This window comes from Drosophila ananassae, chromosome XR (assembly GCF_017639315.1).
Source record: "Drosophila ananassae strain 14024-0371.13 chromosome XR, ASM1763931v2, whole genome shotgun sequence".
Taxonomy (NCBI): Eukaryota; Metazoa; Arthropoda; class Insecta; order Diptera; family Drosophilidae; genus Drosophila; species Drosophila ananassae.
The window spans coordinates 9604-30813 of record NC_057932.1 but is presented as its reverse complement, the minus strand read 5'-3'; the positions used below and the strand labels follow the sequence as shown (position 1 = coordinate 30813).

At 39.6% G+C, this 21210-nt stretch overlaps 1 protein-coding gene across 4 annotated transcripts in view; it reads left to right on the top strand.

The window, feature by feature from the left end:
* Window positions 1-20564, top strand: part of LOC6495749 (disintegrin and metalloproteinase domain-containing protein 12) — a 573836-nt gene extending 553272 nt beyond the window's left edge. For all 4 annotated transcript variants that reach the window (XM_044717324.1, XM_044717323.1, XM_044717322.1 and 1 more), the window contains one exon: window positions 20368-20564. In XM_044717324.1, the coding sequence (XP_044573259.1) occupies window positions 20368-20477 (110 nt within the window). In that variant the 3' untranslated portion in view covers window positions 20478-20564. The remainder of the gene's footprint in view (window positions 1-20367) is intronic.
* Window positions 20565-21210: the final 646 nt, after the last annotated feature.

The following is a 21210-nucleotide window of genomic DNA, read 5'->3' as shown; positions in this document are numbered from 1 at the left end:
TTAAAATCTTGGCAGACGCCGATGAGGTTGAGGCGGTCGAATCCACTGAAGTTGGGAAAAGGAAGCCAAAACCTCCGCCTATCTATATACGCGAAAAAAGTTCCAATGTTCTTGTCAACAAAATTATTGAGCTTATTGGTAAGGATAACTTCCACATAATACCCCTTGTAAAGGGCAACATTCAAGAAACAAAAGTTCAAATGAAGTCTGAAGATAACTATAGAGTATTATGAAAATATCTTACCGAGAATAAAAAGAACTTTTACACGTACCAGCTAAAAAGCAGCAAGGGCCTGCAAGTCGTACTTAAGGGCATAGAGCTCGAAGTAACGCCTGCAGAGATAAAAAAGGCGCTACAGGAGAAGGGTTTTAGCGCCAAGACAGTCTTTAATATCCTTAACAGGGATAGAAAGCCGCAGCCACTCTTTAAGGTTGAGCTTGAACCAGAAACCAAGCTCCTGAAGAAATACGAAGTGCACCCAATATACAATCTTCAGTACCTGCTGCACCGCAGAATTACAGTTGAGGAACCGCACAAACGCAATGGCCCGGTACAATGTGCGAACTGCCAGGAATATGGCCATACAAGGTCATACTGTAAACTGCGCCCGGTGTGTGTAGTTTGCGGAGAACTTCATGACTCCGCACACTGCCCAGCGAGCAAAGATGACAGCAACTCGAAAAAGTGCGGCAACTGCGGTGGCAATCACACTGCTAATTATAGAGGATGCCCAGTCTATAAGGAGCTGAAAAGTCGCATCCACCAGAAAGGAATAGCTGCCCGCACCCAAAATGGACAGTTCACGGCGTCCAGATCAAACCCTGAAGTCTTCTTCTCGACTGCAGCCAGATCCTCACTAGGACCCATTAACGTTGACAAAAATGTGACATACGCAAGCGCCTTAAAATCAGGACCGGCGACACCTGCCTCAAGAAGCTCATTTCTGCAATCAGCATATCAAGAACCGAACACGGCTCAGCAACATTAACCAACAGAGCAGCCAAAAAGCAACTTTGAAGCTATGATATGCAGCCTACAACAAAGCCTGACGGAATTTATGTCGTTTATGCGCACAACTATGCAAGATTTAATGCGAAACCAAAATCTATTGATTCAAATGCTGGTTTCACAACAATCCAAATAATGGCTTTCCTACGGATATCTACGTGGAACGCTAACGGCGTTTCGCAACATAAACTTGAGTTAGCTCAATTCCTACTCGACAATCACATCGATGTAATGCTGCTTTCGGAAACACACCTCACAAACAAATACAATTTTCAACTACGAGGATATTCATTCTACGGAACAAATCATCCAGATGGTAAAGCACATGGTGGGACTGGAATTCTAATCAGAAGCCGCATAAAGCACCATTATCAAAACAAATTTGCTAAAAACTACCTACAGGCCACATCTATAAATATACAACTAAATACTGGCAACCAACTTACACTAGCCGCCGTATACTGCCCCCCTCGCTTCAATATAGCTGAAGATGAGTTTATGCAGTTTTTCAACACACTTGGAGACCACTTCATAGCAGCAGGAGACTACAATGCCAAGCACACACACTGGGGATCCCGTCTCGTGACTCCAAAAGGGAAGCAGCTCTATAATGCAATTATCAAAGCCAAGAACAAGCTCGACTATGTTTCTTCTGGCACACCAACATACTGGCCGGCAGACCCAAGGAAACTACCAGATTTAATAGACTTTGCGATTACCAAAAACATCCCTAAAAATCTGATAAGCGCCAATTGCCTATCGGATCTTTCATCTGATCACTCGCCTGTCCTGTTCATTCTACTGCGACATCCAGGAACATTGGAACAACCATTAAAATTGACCTCACAGAAAACCAATTGGGTTAAGTACAGAAAATATATCAGCTCACACATTGAGCTAAGTCCTCATCTCCACGATGAAGCCAACGTAGACAGCTTTGTTAATTCACTTGAGTCTGTACTCGTCTCTGCAGCTCGAGCCTCAACATCGCAAACTATAAATACACAAAGTAATAAAAAGACAAATCTACAAATCGAACAGCTCGTCCTCGAAAAGCGGCGTTCACGTCGCGAGTGGCAATTCCACAGATCGCCATCTACTAAGCAAAGCTTTAGACATGCCTCACGTCAACTTACTAAAGCCCTACAGCAAGAAGAAGCTTATGTCCACCGCCGCTATATAGAGCAATTGTCAACTTCTAGTACAAAACACTCACTATGGAGAGCTCACCCAACTCTAAGCTCACCGAAAGAAACAGTGATGCCTATTAGAAATCCCACAGGCGGCTGGGCGCGCAGCGATGCAGACAGAGCCAGCACGTTTGCCAATCACCTCAAAAATATCTTCCAACCAAATCCGGCCACTAGTGCCTTTACTCTGCCGACTTTACCATATGAGCCTCAGCTTCAACATGAACCAATCGAGTTTCGCCCAAACGAAATCGCTAATATCATCAAAAACCAACTAAATCCGAAAAAATCACCAGGCTGCGACCTCATAACTCCCAAAATGATCATTGAGCTTCCATATTGCGCCGTCTGCACTATCACCCAGCTCTTCAATGCCATCGCAAAACTTGGCCACTTTCCAGCGAGATGGAAAAAGTCAATTATAATAATGATAGCAAAGCCGGGAAAAGACCACACAATTCCCACGTCGTATAGACCTATAAGCCTACTTTCATGCTTATCTAAACTCTTTGAGAAATGCATTCTGACTCGAATAAACACACACCTAAGGATCCAGGAAGGAATCCCGTCACATCAGTTTGGGTTTCGTGAAAAGCACGGTACAATTGAGCAGGTCAACCGGATAACAGCAGAAATTCGGAATGCATTCGAAAAACGCGAGTACTGTACCGCAATATTTCTAGATGTCTCTCAAGCATTTGATAGAGTCTGGCTAGAAGGTCTAATGTACAAAAACAAGACAATGCTCCCTTGTAATACCCACAAGCTTTTAGAGTCTTACCTCTACGACAGAAAATTTGCTGTGAGGTGCAACACTGATATATCTGACGAATTCACTGTTGGAGCTGGAGTTCCTCAAGGAAGCGTACTCGGACCAACATTATATGTTCTCTACACAGCAGACATCCCGACAAGCACACGATTAACAACATCTACGTTTGCTGATGATACAGCTATTCTTAGCCGCTCAAAATGCCCGATGCAAGCAACTGCGCAGCTAGCTCTTCATCTGGTGGATGTTGAAAAATGGCTATCAGACTGGCGAATTAAAGTAAACGAACAAAAATGCAAGCACGTTACGTTCACCTTGAATAGGCAAAACTGCCCGCCCCTTACGCTAAACAACACCCTACTCCCGCAAGCAAACGAGGTAACATATCTAGGAGTACACCTCGATAGAAGACTCACATGGCGTCGGCACATAGAAGCTAAAAGAACCCACCTAAAGCTAAAAGCCAGCAGCCTTCATTGGCTTATCAACGCTCGGTCTCCCCTTTGCCTTGAATATAAAGTCCTGCTGTATAACTCGGTACTTAAACCTATATGGATGTACGGCTCCCAGTTATGGGGGAATGCCAGCAATAGCAATATTGACATAGTCCAGCGAGCTCAGTCGAAGATCTTGAGAACAATCACCGGGGCACCTTGGTACGTTCGCAACGAAAACATACATCGCGACTTAAACATTCTTCCAGTCAAAGATGTGATCGCAGAACAGAAGGAAAAGTACTTTAGCAAGCTATTGTCGCACCCTAATCACCTGGCGAGAGGTCTAACAAGGTTGAGTAACCAATCACGACTTCGTCGGAATGACCTACCCACCCAGCGACCGTCTTGAGGAACGTGCAACCAGAATGCAGTCTTAGTCTACTGTTAGTTAAATGTTAATGTTAAGATTTGAAAACTTATTGTTAGTCTCAAAATTAAGAGAAGATCCAATAAATAAAAGCAAAGTTTAATAAAAAAAAAAAATTTCGGAATTTGATTGGTCTGATTTACTGTCATGCGATGATATAAACTTAGCATTACAAAAATTTTATTTCACTGTAAACTCATTTTTTGACGTTTGTGTGCCGTGGAAATATCCGTCCGCTTCAACGAATCCGCCTTGGTATACAAGGCATCTTATCAACTTAAAGAATAGTATGAGTAGACTTTTGAATAAACATAGATTATCTGGCTGTACAGTTAGTTATTCTAGATACTTAGTAGCTCGGTCCAATTTCACCGTGCATAACGCAGAATGTTGTAGGAGTTATATTCGCCGCTGCAGGATTCAGTTTACTCAGGATCCGAAGCAGTTTTAAAACTTTGTAAACACTAAGCGTAAACATGTATCTTTTTCCCCACTGCTTACGTTTGAGAACTCTTATGCGAACACTGATCAGGCAATGGCCGATCTCTTTGCACAGTTTTTTCAAACTACCTATTCACCAAGCAGCAGTTTAGCTCAGCCTTACACTTATAATATCCAATCAGCCAATCTTATATTTTGCCCATCTTTCGATCAAAGTGGTGTGTTATCGGATCTTCTTAAGGTCAAGCCCGTGTATTCGCCAGGCCCTGATGGAGTACCAGGCTGTGTTCTGAAGAACTGCGCCGAGGCTCTGTGCAAACCGCTCGTTAAACTCTTTAATCTATCGCTGGAAACTTCGATCTTTCCCCTTATGTGGAAGGAATCCTTCATTTTTCCGCTGCATAAAAAAGGGAAAAAATCCGACGCTGCGAATTATAGAGGCATCTCTAAATTGTCAGCAATTCCAAAGCTTTTTAAAAAACTTATCACTGTACATTTGCAACACCTATGTAGTTCAATAATAACTCCGTGCCAGCATGGCTTCATGAAGCGCCGCTCCACCACTACCAACTTATTGGAGCTAACATCTTTTATCACGGATGGCTTCCGGAATGGCTTACAAACAGACGTCATATACACTGACTTCAGTAAAGCATTTGACTCTGTTAACCATTCGCTTCTTATAAGTAAACTCAGTCTTTTGGGATTCCCAACTAATCTTCTTATTTCGAGCTACTTATCAGGGAAAACCCAACGTGTTTTCTTTAAAGATGTTACCTCGCGTTTAGTCCGCGCCACATCTGGCCTACTTTTTACACTGTTTATTAACGACTTGCCCCTTGCCTTAACTAATTCACTTTTACTTATGTACGCTGATGACGTTAAGCTATGCCTTCTGTATAAATTCACTAGCGCCCAGTCTAGACTTCAATCCGATTTGGATAAACTTAAAAATTGGTGTTTAGCAAATAACCTAAAGCTTAATGGATCGAAATGTAAACTCATGTCTTTTTACTCATGATCTAGTCCTCACCAGGCTATTTACTTTCTCTATGGGAACGCCTTTCTCTATGGGAATGAGGTGTCCTATTAGATTTGAAACTTAAATTTACCGACCATGTATCTACCATGGTTAATAAAGCTATGGGTGTGCTTGTTTTTATTAAAAGATGGTCAAAAGAATTTAATGACCCGTACATAACTAAAACGTTATAAACATCACTGGTCCGTCCGATTCTTGAGTATGGATCGAGTGTCTAGAGTCCTCAATATGGAATACACCAAGATCACATTGAATCTGTACAAAAAAAATTCCTTACTTTTGCGCTTAGGGGACTTAATTGGGATGCAAATCCTAACCTCCCCTCTCATCGTAGTAGACTATTAATAATCAACTTACCATCATTAACAAACCGTAGAACGATGCTGGGTGTCATGTTTCTATACAATCTTATTTATGGAAATATAGACAGCCAGCATTTACTAACACACTTAAATTTTAGCGTTCCTAGTAGAAGGACTAGAAACTTTCGTCCTCTTGTCACCTTGCTCTACTAACAACAAGGCATGCAGGTCGTCACCTCGTGGACTTCCGTCCACAGTGATCTTAAATCGCTTGTATTAACCGCCTTATCTGTGCAACACTCTTCTTCGTGTTATCTTTCTCCTACTTTTCGCTTAACTATCTCGGATCTATTCCCGCGATTCGAGACGTACGTCACGCGGCAGCGTCCCTCGGTCGGTTGGACGGGAGGTGGGCTGTACGTATGCAGTGGGAACCGCGCAAAAAAAAAGGCATCTTTGAAATAAATTTTTCAAATGGAGTGAACTGGTAGAAGACGGCTTAACAGTCGGCTCTAGATTTGATATTGGGTATGAGTCTTTTATCGGGACGTCGTTTACCTTTCTAGAATCAAGACAAAACCTGACTTTATCTGGCTTGTCTATTAATACAATCGGAGATGACCATGATGAGGCAGGGGCTTCTTCAATTACTCCTAATTTAATCATTCTGTCGATTTCAGCGCACAGAAGTTTTTCACGCGCTGGTGATAACGGGTATTGCCTCTGTTTGATTGGCTTAGTATTGCGGGTATCAATCGAGTGTTCGATTAATTTCGTCATGCCAAGACCATCTCTGTCAAATGACGGAAAGAAATCTATTACACCTTTGAGTCTGGATCGATCCACAGATGATAACTTAAGTTTGGAAGAATCTTCCTCAAAGTTTAATTCGTTTACTTGGCTTCCCAAGGAAACAGAAATTCCAAATATTTCCCAGAAGTCTATTCCACAAATAACATCGAGTGTGATCATGGTACTATTAAGAACTCAATTTCTGCCTCAATGTTGTTATATTTAATCTTAATAGTGATCGTGCCGAAGGTGGGTTGTTTTGTTCCATCTGCGGTTCATACGTGGCCGTGAGTCTTATTGTATTTATATTTTCCTGAAACAATGTTTTTAGCTAAAGCTCCGCCGACTACCCTCTTATTCGCACCACTATCTAGCAACGCTAAGTACGGTTTATTGAACACGACTAGATTTGCGTACGGACGAATCACATTATTCGATTAGATTGTGATTCGATTAGATACGCTTGTGGTTGACCTTGTGGTAGGTCTGGTATTGGGGCGAGTTCTAGGAACGGCACCTATTCGCTAGTATAAATTGGATCCGTTTTGAACCCTCGGAACTTCTAAGGTAGTGTCTTGTGCTCCTCGCGTGCTATTATTGAGCTGCGAAGATAAGTATGGTTGTTGACAATTTGGTCATGTTTCATTTTGCAGTAATCATGCAGTTACGCACGTTCGATGAAAGCGGTGTTGACACGGAGTTTCGACAAATTCTATCTCGGCGTTGGTATCATTGCATATGGAGCATTACACCGACTCAACGGCCAATCTTGAACTACTTTCTATTATTTCGGTTTCGATATTCAACAAAAACAGAAAGATAACGAAAGTTGTTTGATAATAATTTTATTAGTTTCCCTATTTAATTTCTGAAACCTGAATTTTATGGGATATCAGAGTCTTATCCTTTGCTGTATCGATTTCATTTAATATATTACAAGGGTTTCTGTCTGTATCTTCATATCTCTATTGAACCTAAAACAACCTGATGTGCTCATTGCGTTAAATGAAAGAGCATACTGCTGAATATTTCAACCAAAATATTTCTCAATTTTGAGAATTGAGAATTGATTTCAATTGAGAAAATTGTAGCCAAAATATTGAAAAATGTTGTATTGCTGTATTCAGCAGAATATTTTCCAACAATTACATTTCTCGAATTTATGAATATTCATGGTTTGATGAGTTGAATAAAAGGGTAACAAGGAGCTATTGCTGAAACATTCCAGCCAATACAGTCTCGACTCCTTATTTCTTAAATACATATAAAAAAAAAGGATATTTTTTTAGAGAAACATCTTTCCTACTCCTTTAATTTATTCCCTGGTCTGGTTCTGAGGATTTTCCCAAAACACAGCAATCCTAAAAGAATCAACAAGAAGGGTTTTCTGAAAATAAAGAAGTTGTTTGGAAGGCTGACTGTTAGGATAGGTTGAAGGACAGCTCGTGAGAGCACGGGTGTTTTGTTTGTTGCTTAGCTAGATGTTTTGCTAGCCCCACGTTGGGCGCCATTTTATTCTGTGACGAACACGGTGAAGTGGATACCGATTGGTTGCATACTCTGCCTAAGGGAACGGCCAAGCTCAAGGAAGAGGCAAGAGGGTCGGTAACTTCCTAATCAGCTTCACCGCCACACAATAAAAATTGGTAGACAGAGTTAGGAAGGGGGATACAGTCCTTTCTAAGGATACGAAGTCGAGACAGGAAACCTTGCTATTGAAGAACTAAGGTGGTGAGGTTCTTCTGCTTGGCCCGCCCTACATGTAAAGAATCCACAACGAATTGTTGCTGCCCTTACCCATATATAGTGAAATCGTTCAGCTCAGGTGCCCATAAAACTAAAATTTTACTTCATTTTGAAATATCCAAATTCATTATAAAAACAAGAAAGGAAAGCTAACTTCGGGCGGAGCCGAAGTTAATATACCCTAGCAGTTGAGTCGCAGTCCGCTAGGTGGCGCCACGCATCTTATATTATTAGATATGTAGTGGATCGTATATAGTCGGCCGATCCTTATAAAGCTTCCTCTCTTTATCTTAAAGCGGACGGACGTGTTTTTTTGTGCGCACTACGTTTTTGTAAAATTTGCAAGCTTTCTATAAACAATCGGTGTTTATTTCTTTACTGATATAAAAACAAATTGCAATTTTTTAGATCCGTATCGCTTCGCGTGTGCAGTGATATATTTGGAGGTAAAATAATAATTTATTTAACTTACTTTCCAAACATAGCCCTGCTCTGCTTCTTCATCTCCTACGGTGTTGTTGCTATTCTTTTGCTTCTACTCTCGCTCAATAGAGATTCTTATCTCTATTTCTTTAAATCTACTAACTTGCACTAACTGCTCTCTTTAATCTCCCCTTCTCTTTTCCTTGGTACAGTGGTTCAAGGTTCCTCATTAATAAAATCAAATAATATTTTTAAATTAATTATTAATTTTTTTAATAATTTTTAATAAATTAATTATTTAATATTTAATAATTTTTACTAAATTAATTATTTAATTTTAAATAATTTTTAATAAATTAATTATTTAAATTTTTAATAATTATGGATTTTAAATTGGTCTGTGCATTAAAGTCTTGCAATAAGACAATCTCGTCTTCCCAGCCTACCATCCATTGCTGGCTCTGTGAAAACGTTTTACACGCTAAGTGTGCCGGGTTCACGGCCTCAGTGTCGGATGCAATCTCGCGTAGGTCTGGACTCCACTTTTGCTGTGACGGTTGTCGTGCTGTTCAGGACGAAATGAGGTCGTTCATGAGGCAGACTAAAAGCGGTTTCAAGGATTTGATTAGTGGTTTTCGAAAAATCAATGACCAACTCTGTGCGCTTGATACACAGTTTAGTAGTCTTCAACTACTAAATGAGTCTCCAAAGCGTGAGAAATCCGCTTTTAGTGATGTGCTCGGGTCGAATAATCTTCAGCCTGCTCAGCTGACAACTATGCAGCCGCTTATATCTCTGGCCACCCCAAGGGCCGGACCTGAGAAAAATTCGGCTTCCGAATGTCTCGGACTCAATGAGCAATTGTCCGATATGTCCTCTGTGGCATCGCTTCAAGTGATCCCAGACCCAATAATTCAAACTCCTGTAACAGTCACCAAACAGGGTAATAAACCGTCCGGACCCCCGGTACGCACTGATGCCGCAGTATTAGTTACGGCGGCACCAAAACCCTTGCAGGTGATCCCACCATCAAAACACATTTTTGTTTCCCGGCTTGCCCCTGATACTTCGGAGATTGATATCTCGGCTTACATCAAAGCCAAAGCAAAAGCCGACATAAAGGTGGTGGATATTACAAAGTTTAAATACTCTTACACCAGGCACACGTCATCTTTCAAAATACGTGTGCCCTTGCAGATGTTCAAGACGATCTGTTCCGCCAGCTTTTGGCCAGAGAACATTTTCGTCCAAGAACATCAGCCAAGTACGGTGAAAAAAAAGATAACCAAACCTGTGGGTGTAAAACTCCCACATGTTAAGGCCACTGATCAACCTTCCACCTCATCTTCCTCAATTTCAAAAAACTAATGTCTTCATTAACACTTACCTATCAGAATACAAGAGGGTTACGTAGTAAACTTCCCAAACTGTATTCTGATAGTTCTTCTTTTGCATCCCACATTATTGTATTTACAGAAACTTGGTTAAAGCCGGAGATCTTAAGCTCCGAAGTTTTTCCTAGTAGGTACACCACTTTTAGATGTGATAGAACTTTGCGAAGGGGAGGAGGAGTGCTAATTTCTGTAGACTCCAAATTCGCTTCTGAAGAAGTAAAATCACAAGAGTTTGGTGACATTGAATTTCTTTGCATCAAAATCACTTTGTCCGATCAATCTTTGTATGTTACCTGTTCGTACATACCACCTTCGTCCGAACCGCCAACATACTGGCAACATTTGTCCGCTATTCGTTTGGTTTTCGATCGTCTGTCTGATGGTGACCAGCTGATAGCTCTGGGTGACTTTAATATCCCCGAACTTATGTGGTCAAATGTTGATAATTCACCGTCTTTACAGCTTAACTCCCACCATGACTTCCCTGAGGGCATGTTCGACATGTCACTCGGGCAAATTAACCACGTTAGAAATTCTTTAGGTCGGCTGTTGGACTTATGTTTCGTTTCTGATCCTGATGGAATTACTCTTTCCAGAACTTTGCCACTTTCTAACCCTGAGGATCCATATCATCCCACTCTTGAGGTTTCAATCGAAAACAATTCCTTAATTGACCTTAAGTCTACACTTAAATCTCAGAAAGTTCGTTTCTTTCGTAAGGCTGACTTTATGAAATTAAACAAGTTAATTTTGGAATTTGATTGGTCTGATTTACTGTCATGCGATGATATAAACATCGCATTACAAAAATTTTATTACACTTTGAACATATTTTTCGACGCTTGCGTGCCGTGGAAATATCCGTCCGCTTCAACGAATCCGCCTTGGTATTCAAGGCACCTTATAAATTTAAAGAATAGTATGAGTCGATTTTTAAACAAACATAGATTATCTGGCTGTACAGTTAGTTATTCAAGATACTTAGTAGCTCGGTCCAATTTCACCGTGCATAACGCAGAATGTTATAGGAGTTATATTCGCCGCTGCAGGATTCAGTTTACTCAGGATCCGAAGCAGTTTTATAACTTTGTAAACACTAAGCGTAAACATGTATCTTTTCCCCCACTGCTTACGTTTGAGAACTCTTATGCGAACACTGATCAGGCAATGGCCAATCTCTTTGCACAGTTTTTTCAAACTACTTATTCACCTAGAAGCAGCTCAACTCAGCCTTACACTTATAATATCCAATCAGCCAATCTTATATTTCGCCCATCTTTCGATCAAAGTGGTGTGTTATCGGATCTTCTGAAGGTTAAGCCCGTGTATTCGCCAGGCCCTGATGGAGTACCAGGCTGTGTTCTGAAGTACTGCGCCGAGGCACTGTGCAAACCGCTTGTTAAACTCTTTAATCTATCGCTGGAAACTTCGATCTTTCCCCTTATGTGGAAGGAATCCTTCATTATTCCGCTGCATAAAAAAGGGAAAAAATCCGACGCTGCTAATTATAGAGGCATCTCTAAATTGTCAGCAATTCCAAAGCTTTTTGAAAAACTTATCACTCCACATTTGCAACACCTATGTAGTTCAATAATAACCCCGTGCCAGCATGGCTTCATGAGCGCCGCTCCACCACTACCAACTTATTGGAGCTAACATCTTTTATCACGGATGGCTTCCGGAATGGCTTACAAACAGACGTCATATACACTGACTTCAGTAAAGCATTTGACTCTGTTCACCATTCGCTTCTTATAAGTAAACTCAGTCTTTTGGGATTCCCAACTGATCTTCTTATGTGGATTTCGAGCTACTTATCAGGGAGAACCCAACGTGTTTTCTTTAAAGATGTTACCTCGCGTGTAGTCCGCGCCACATCGGGGGTGCCCCAAGGAAGCCATCTTGGACCCCTACTTTTTACTCTGTTTATTAACGACTTGCCCCTTGCCTTAACTAATTCACTTGTATTTATGTACGCTGATGACGTTAAGCTATGCCTTCAGTATAAATTCACTAGCGCCCAGTCTAGACTTCAATCCGATTTGGATAAACTTCAAAATTGGTGTTTAGCAAATAACCTAAAGCTTAATGGATCGAAATTTAAACTTATGTCTTTTTACCGATCCAGTACTCACCAGGCTATGTACTTTCTCTATGGGAACGCCTTAGAACGATTAACTCAGGTTAACGATCTAGGTGTCCTATTAGATTTGAAACTTAAATTTACCGACCATATATCTACCATGGTTAATAAAGCTATAGGTGTGCTTGGTTTAATTAAAAGATGGTCAAAAGAATTTAATGACCCGTACATAACTAAAACGTTATATACATCAATGGTCCGTCCGATTCTTGAGTATGGATCGTGTGTCTGGAGTCCTCAATATGGAGTACACCAAGATCACATTGAATCTGTACAAAAAAACTTCCTTACTTTTGCTCTTAGGGGACTTAATTGGGATGCAAATCTTTACCTCCCCTCTTATCATAGTAGACTTTTACTAATCAACTTACCAACATTAACAAATCGTAGAACGATGCTGGGTGTCATGTTTTTATATAATCTTATTTATGGAAATATAGACAGCCAGCATTTACTAACACGCTTAAATTTTAACATTCCTAGTAGAAGGACCAGAAGGACCTGCTCCTCAGCCATTGTAGTTCGACATATGCCCAACACGATCCGTTCAGGGTATTATGTTCGGACTACATCTTGTCACTTTGGTCTACTAACAATCTTAAATCGCTTATATAACCGCCGTATCTGTGCAACACTCTTCCTCGTAATATCTATCTCCTAATCCTCGCTTATCTATCTCGGATCTATTCCCGCGATTCGAGCCGTGCGTTACGCGGCAGCGTCCCTCGGTCGGTTGGACGGGAGGTGGGCTGTACGTATGCAGTGGGAACCGTGCAAATAATTTTATTAGTTTCCCTATTTAATTTCTGAAACCTGAATTTTATGGGATATCAGAGTCTTATCCTTTGCTGTATCGATTTCATTTAATATATTACAAGGGTTTCTGTCTGTATCTTCATATCTCTATTGAACCTAAAACAACCTGATGTGCTCATTGCGTTAAATGAAAGAGCATACTGCTGAATATTTCAACCAAAATATTTCTCAATTTTGAGAATTGAGAATTGATTTCAATTGAGAAAATTGTAGCCAAAATATTGAAAAATGTTGTATTGCTGTATTCAGCAGAATATTTTCCAACAATTACATTTCTCGAATTTATGAATATTCATGGTTTGATGAGTTGAATAAAAGGGTAACAAGGAGCTATTGCTGAAACATTCCAGCCAATACAGTCTCGACTCCTTATTTCTTAAATACATATAAAAAAAAGGATATTTTTTTAGAGAAACATCTTTCCTACTTCTTTAATTTATTCCCTGGTCTGGTTCTGAGGATTTTCCCAAAACACAGCAATCCTAAAAGAATCAACAAGAAGGGTTTTCTGAAAATAAAGAAGTTGTTTGGAAGGCTGACTGTTAGGATAGGTTGAAGGACAGCTCGTGAGAGCACGGGTGTTTTGTTTGTTGCTTAGCTAGATGTTTTGCTAGCCCCACGTTGGGCGCCATTTTATTCTGTGACGAACACGGTGAAGTGGATACCGATTGGTTGCATACTCTGCCTAAGGGAACGGCCTAGCTCAAGGAAGAGGCAAGAGGGTCGGTAACTTCCTAATCAGCTTCACCGCCACACAATAAAAATTGGTAGACAGAGTTAGGAAGGGGGATACAGTCCTTTCTAAGGATACGAAGTCGAGACAGGAAACCTTGCTATTGAAGAACTAAGGTGGTGAGGTTCTTCTGCTTGGCCCGCCCTACATGTAAAGAATCCACAACGAATTGTTGCTGCCCTTACCCATATATAGTGAAATCGTTCAGCTCAGGTGCCCATAAAACTAAAATTTTACTTCATTTTGAAATATCCAAATTCATTATAAAAACAAGAAAGGAAAGCTAACTTCGGGCGGAGCCGAAGTTAATATACCCTTGCAGTTGAGTCGCAGTCCGCTAGGTGGCGCCACGCATCTTATATTATTAGATATGTAGTGGATCGTATATAGTCGGCCGATCCTAATGAAATTTGGCATATTGAATTATTATGCCCAAAGAGTAATCTGTACCAAATCCCATCTTTCTAACTTAAAAAACAAAAGTTATGCCACTGTACACAAGATATTTTGGTCAAATATAACATGTGTGGAAAGTCCCAACCCTCTAACTTAAAGAAACACCAAAGTAATGGCATTTCCGATCAATCAGTTATATGGCAGCTATAAGATATAGTCGACCGATCCCGGCCGTTCCGACTTATATACTACCTGCAAGGAATAAAAGGATGTGCGCAAAGTTTCAACTCGATAGCTCCAAAACTGAGAGACTAGTTTGCGTAGAAACCGACAGACAGACAGACGGACATGCTCATATCGACTCAGGAGGTGATCCTGATCAAGAATATATATATTTTATAGGGTCGGAGATGTCTCCTTCACTGCGTTGCACACTTTTGACCAAAATTATAATACCCTCTGCAAGGGTATAACAAGGTTACTTCTTCTTCTGACTGCATGCTTAACTTAAGCCCTTACTCCTAATTGTTCCTAATTCTTCTAAATGATCTTAAAACTGCTTAATTAATAAATTGGAATGTAATATAAATATGTGTAGATAAAGAAATATAGATATATACATGTAGTAAATTAGGAGTTAAGGTAGAAAAACGTGTAACCAATCATTGGGATATGGACTAAATATACATACGTTTTCCTATAGAGGCACTGTTACATGAAGTCCGCTGGCCTGTAGAAAAGAGCGCTGGATGTTTTGGTGAACGGGTTAAATTCAAATTAAATTATGGGGTTTTGATGTTCATGTTGCCAACAATTGATCAATGCTTTACAGGAAAAGAGGATGAGTCTTGGTTCGATCCAATATAATTTACAAAAATAAAAAAAAAAATTTAAATTCTACTTAAGAATACTCTAATCCTGGCACAACTTGTCGCGCTTCTCTTCTAGTTGTTGTTGCTGTTGTTTAGTCGTCACTATGGACGAGATGGTTGTCGCAGCGATTGTCGAGCTAGCGCATCACATGGTCGAGGCCGGATTATATGAACATGAGGTTCTGCGCTAGAAAGTGAGGTTATGTTTACCTCCACGCTCCTGGTTGGCCAGGTTCCAGCACCGCTCCTAATCCACTGCGGCCCCAATCACGCACACGTCGTCGGGCACAGACCTCGCCTATCGTGGCTCGAGTCTGGACCGGTTTCGCGCACGTTTAGGGGCTGATCAAGGAAAGCTTTTCCTGGATGCCTGGCCGATGATACACGCGGTGGCTCCGCCGTATACCTCTGTGTCGAAACGGGATACGTTGCTTGTCGTAGGCTTTTGTTGGGCGCTACGCAAACGATTGTGGGGTTTGAGCACTACCTAGAACACTTTTATTATTTTCCCAATGGGCGACATATCGGTCGGCTCACCTGGAGGATTTTCCGCCACAACCACAAACACACGTGCAGATGCGAACGGCTGTGCACAATCACGGCCAATGTTCCTCTGCTGCTACTCCAAGTCCCCTCGTTTACCGTATTGGGTACAATAACAATTTCCACGTTTGGATATATTTTTCACTATATTGTTGTGATATAGACAACTGTTCACTTCTGAGTTTTGATCGCAAAAGAACAATTGGATTGAGCGAAAATTCGGTTGTCAGAATATGGAGTTGCCAGATAGTTCGCCTTAACAGCTTTAAAGGGTTGTAACAGCGATCCGTTATCGACTTATTTTATTCGACTAATGTTTATCGACTACTAACTATCGACTAAAGTTTGTTTACCTTATTAGAATTGGTCTTTTTTTGTTAATATTCATTCGTACCCTCACATCCTGCAGCCCGGACTTTGACTTTCGCTCTCCCAAACCCCCCGTACCTGCCCCTGTGTGCCACTTTTCTTGGCGTGTGGAAGATTAAGTCTCCTCACCTTTTATTGTATGATGCAAAAATCGAAAAAATTGCAACTTTGAATGCAAATATCTTTCAATTACACAGGTTCAGATGCGGAATACATGGGAAATTTTCTGTTGGATTGGTATGGTTTAAAACTGTTTTGCGATTTAAACTTTTTGTTGGGCCAAGCAGTCACCAAAGAATGCATATAAAATAATTATAATATGCTAAGCTGCAGCTGTTGTTATCAGCATGTTTTCGTCTCTGTTTTGTCTCCCAGTTTCGCATGCGCTTTATTGTTATTTGTAGCGTATGCGCTTTGGGGAGCTTTGGTTGAGCTTCTGCACAAGCTCTTGGTTTTTGCGTTTGTTGTGAATTGGAGTTGATTGGAGCCGCATAGATTAGGATTAGATTAAATTGAACCCAAAATAAATATATTGAAACACTGATTTGAAACGCGTGTATTTATTCGGCTGCTATTGAAAACTATTAATAGCATAACACTTTTTTTTTAATTTCGCAGACAGGGTTTTCTAGAGACGGTTTGATGCCAGCTGGACAAACAAATTTCTTCGAATTATAGATATTTTGGAAAAGAAAATTTGGATAAGAATTCAAACTTCAAAACTCGGGATCTCAGGCGAAGAAATTTAAATAGGACATCACATACCTAACGATTTTGGATTAAAGTCTTTTGTAAAACAAACATACTTTTTCATGGATAAACTTGTTAAAAAGTATTTTATTTGAAAATTCACCGCCTTTTTAAACAAAAAAAGCTCAAAAGCCACACACAACATTAACAATATTTTCGCTTCACATGGAACCCCTATCTCTTGAATTATCTGTAAACGAAAATTATAAATTATAGCCAGAGCTTAAATAATTCATTATGAGGAAACCTACGAGGGCAGTCCGATAAGTACATAGCCTCACCGCCCGATGGCGTCACTATCGCAAAGTTATTATCGTTTAGTACATTCTCATAGACGGAATCTCGTACTATCGAAATTTTAGCCGAATCGGACTCGTAGTTTTGTTTTGACTGCTTGAGGAATCGGACGTGTCGGCGTAATTTAGAAAAATGGAGAAAGAGCAATATCGGTCTGTGATTCGATTCTTGTTTTAGGAAAGAAAAACGCGCAGCGAAATCGAAGAGCTCTTAGATGCTGGGTATGGGGACTCTTCTCCTTCGATGGCAACCGTCAAAAATTGGTTTAACGAGTTTCAACGTGGTCGCACGTCGGTTTTTGATGCGCCACGCCCAGGTGCACCGAAAACGGCTACCACAGAGGATAACGTGACAAAAATCCATGATCTCGTATTGGCAGACCGCCGAATAAAGATGCGCGAGATAGCTGAGACATGGTTATATCCTACATGAACGCTGTTAAGCGCAATCCGAAGGAGTTTCTGCGTCGTTTCAAACAATGGATTTCACCCGGCGAACCTGCTCCGAAGAAGGCGAAGACTGTCCCATCGGTCGGAAATGTGGTGGCCACAATTTTTTGGCATACACAAGAAGTGATCTACATCGACACCCTCGAGAAGGGGAAAACGGTCACAGGGCTGTACTATGCCGAATTATTGGGCCGATTCGCCTACAAATTGCGGAAAATACGGACCCATTTAATGAAAAAAAAAGTGCTCTTCATGGTAACGCACCGGCTCACACTTCCGCCCTTGACACGGCAAAATTGTTCGAATTGGGCTACGAACTACAACCCCATTCACCAAACTTGTTTTCTAACTTGAAAAACTCACTCGCTGGACAGAAATTTTCATCGAATGAGGAGGTCAACGCCGCCACAGAGGCCTATTTTGCATACCTCAAGAAAACGTATTTTTCAGACGGGTAAATAAGTTGGAGCATCGCTGGGTCAAGTGTACCGAGCTAAAAGAAGATTATGTTGAAAAATAAATCGCCAATTTTCAAAAAATTTCGTTTTTCGTTTGGAAGCTAAGAACTTATCGGACCACCCTCGTTTATTACCTGTACATTACCGGTACATTAAGGCAGGGATGCCCAGTCCCATTGCTCTCGTTCCTCTTTTGTTGTTGGATTTGTCTGTCATATGTGAAGAGAAAAATCATATGCGTGTGCTGCCCCAGCATAGGCAAGATAAATTACAATAACAATTTTTCATAGCTTAACAACACTTAACTTAGTTTCAACACATATCGTCCCAGTGCGAAGGCATTTTGTTGTTGGATTGAATATAAAAAAAAAACTATCGCACATGTATATGTATTTGTGATTTTGTGCAACGGTATTGGACTTTGCTCTGTCATAAGCAGTGCTTGGGCACCCCTGCATTAAGGTCATACTAAGGTAAAAGCACTATACTAAAGTTTACCTATCTTATCTTTCATAAGGGTCCTATTTCAGTCAGTATAGACAAAAATTTTTTTGTTTGGGTAAACTCGATCCTATTTAGGTGAGTTAGTCAGTCAGCAATGGTTAAAAATGAAAAAATTACAAACAAACGTTATTATACCCTTGCAGAGGGTATTATAATTTTGGTCAAAAGTGTGCAACGCAGTGAAGGAGACATCTCCGACCCTATGAAGTATATATATTTTTGATCAGGATCACCTCCTGAGTCGATATGAGCATGTCCGTCTGTCTGTATCTACGCAAATATATCTCTCAGTCTCTCAGTTTTAGAGCGATCGAGTTGAAACTTTGCACACATCCTTCTTTTGTTGGCAGGCAGTATATAAATCGTAAAGGCCGGGATCGGCCGACTATATCCTATAGCTGCTACATAACTGAACGATCGGAATGGGCATAACTTTGGTCTTTTAAGCTAGAATGATGGGACTTTCTACGGATTCCATTTTGGGAAACCTTATTTGTTCTGCCAAATTTCATCAGGATCGGCCGACTATATCCTATAGCGGCCATATGACTGAACGATCGGAAATGGCACAACCTTAACTGCAAGGGTATATCAACTTCGGCTTCGCCCGAAGTTAGCTTTGCTTTCTTGTTTTTATTTGGTTTTAAATTCACTGTTTAGTGAATGGTTAGTTACATAAAATGTAAGCTTAAGTTAGTTTAATTAATAAATTTGTTATATTTTGGAAAGAAAACCGCACCGATCATATAATTAAGAAATATATTATAGCCGTTCTTTTTTATGTCTTGAAAGGTACAAGCCCAAAGCCTGTTTTTTAAAACCCCAAATACTTTCAACTTTTAGATCTGGGACTAAAATTAACAATTCATAATTATTTATTTAATTATTATACCTTTGCAGAGAGTATTATAATTATGGTCAAAAGTGTGCAACGCAGTGAAGGAGACATCTCCGACCCTATAAAGTATATATATTCTTGATCAGGATCACCTCCTGAGTCGATATGAGCATGTCCGTCTGTCTGTCTGTCCGTCTGTCTGTATGTCTGTCTGTCGGTTTCTACGCAAACTAGTCTCTCAGTTGTAGAGCTATCGAGTTGAAACTTTGCCCACATCCTTTTTTCTTTGCAGGTAGTATATAAGTCGGAACGGCCGGGATCGGTCGACTATATCCTATAGCTGCCATATAACTGATTGATCGGAAATGCTTCTCTATCCTATAGCTGCCATATAACTGATTGATCGGAAATGTTTTTTTAAGTTGGAGTGTTGAGACTTTCCACACATGTTATATTTGGCCAAAATATCTTGTCTACAAAATAAGGATCATTAGGATCGGCCGACTATATCCTATAGCTGTCATAGATCGATCGGAATTGGCATAACTTTAATGTTTTTGAAGTTAGAAAGATGGGACTTGGTACGGATTCTATTTTGGACAAAATAGTTTGATTAGCCAAATTTCATAAGGATCGGCCGAATATATCATATAGCTGCCATATAACTGAACGATCAGAAATGGCACAACTGCAAGGGTATATCAATTTCGGCTTCGCCCGAAGTTAGCTTACCTTTCTTGTTTCAACATTTATTTTAATTGCTTAACCTCTAAAAATTTCGAGTAATTTATTGTTATTTAAAATATATTTCAGTAATAAACTAAACTATTTGAATGAATGTGATTAAGGTCATTAAGCTCAATTTGATACATGTTATTAGTTTTTCATTAATTTTGAATACCGTTTTTGATTATATTATAGCTAGTATACAATAATTAGTCTAATAATTAATTTCAAAAACATTAGCCGCAGAGGCTATGCTTTAATGAGTACGTTAATGATTGGCCAAAAAAAAATCTAACGGCCCTTAGTTATGAAAGAAAATATAATATATGTACCGAAATCCCTACTCGCCTTTTTTTTATTTGATACTACTTTTCTATTCAAATAATCCATATTGGAACACATTCAAATACATTTTAAAATATAAAATTTACATACGCACAATGGCGCATATATTTTCATTGACATTAAAAAAAAATAAATCGCAACCAACATTTGCAGGCACATCTGACCAAAATAGGATCAGCACATTAACCATGGTCATCATTTTAACAGTTATCGTGAAATGTGTCTTCATTAGCTTTGCAACACTGGCCGTTTGCTACAGGTAGAGTACCAAGGAAATCAAGTTCATTTTTCTTTTACTTCCATTTACACTTCCATTAACACCCATAAAAAATATTTTTATAATAACGTAAGTTTTTAATTTAAGACCAGCCAAATTTAAAAAATTTCTGAAGTAATTTACAATTTATTACCCTTTTGTTAAGAAATCAAAAATAAAAGTTTGTTTTCATATTTGTCTAAGATATTTACTCAAAATGTGTACAGTTAAAAGTTTGCAGTTCCACATAATGAAATTCAATAAATTTGAAAAGACATGCTTTAAAAGTGTGTAACCACCACTTGTTCCTGCGGAAAAAAAAAAGACCTAAAGACCACTAATCCTAAAAGACCACTAAAAATGTCCAGAAAATATAGGGTGTGGCCTGCCCTTTTTTATTTTTGCATAGGTCCTGCATATATGTATACTCATAATAAAAAAAAAATGATTCCATTCAAAACTTTAATTATAACAGTTTAATAGATTAAAGTGAAAGAAATATTTGTTGCATTTAAAGCTAAAATTATACCATGGACTCTTTAAGTTCATACATTAATTTATGACACAAAAAGTAGTTCGACAAGCAAATTATTAGCATTTTTTAAGGTGAATAAATGAAACTAAAAGGATTTTAAATTGTAATATTTTATATTCAAATCAAGAGGCTGGAAATATTTTGGCAATGATTATTTATTTATTGGATACGATAGTACAGTTTACAAAACTATGACTAACAGTTT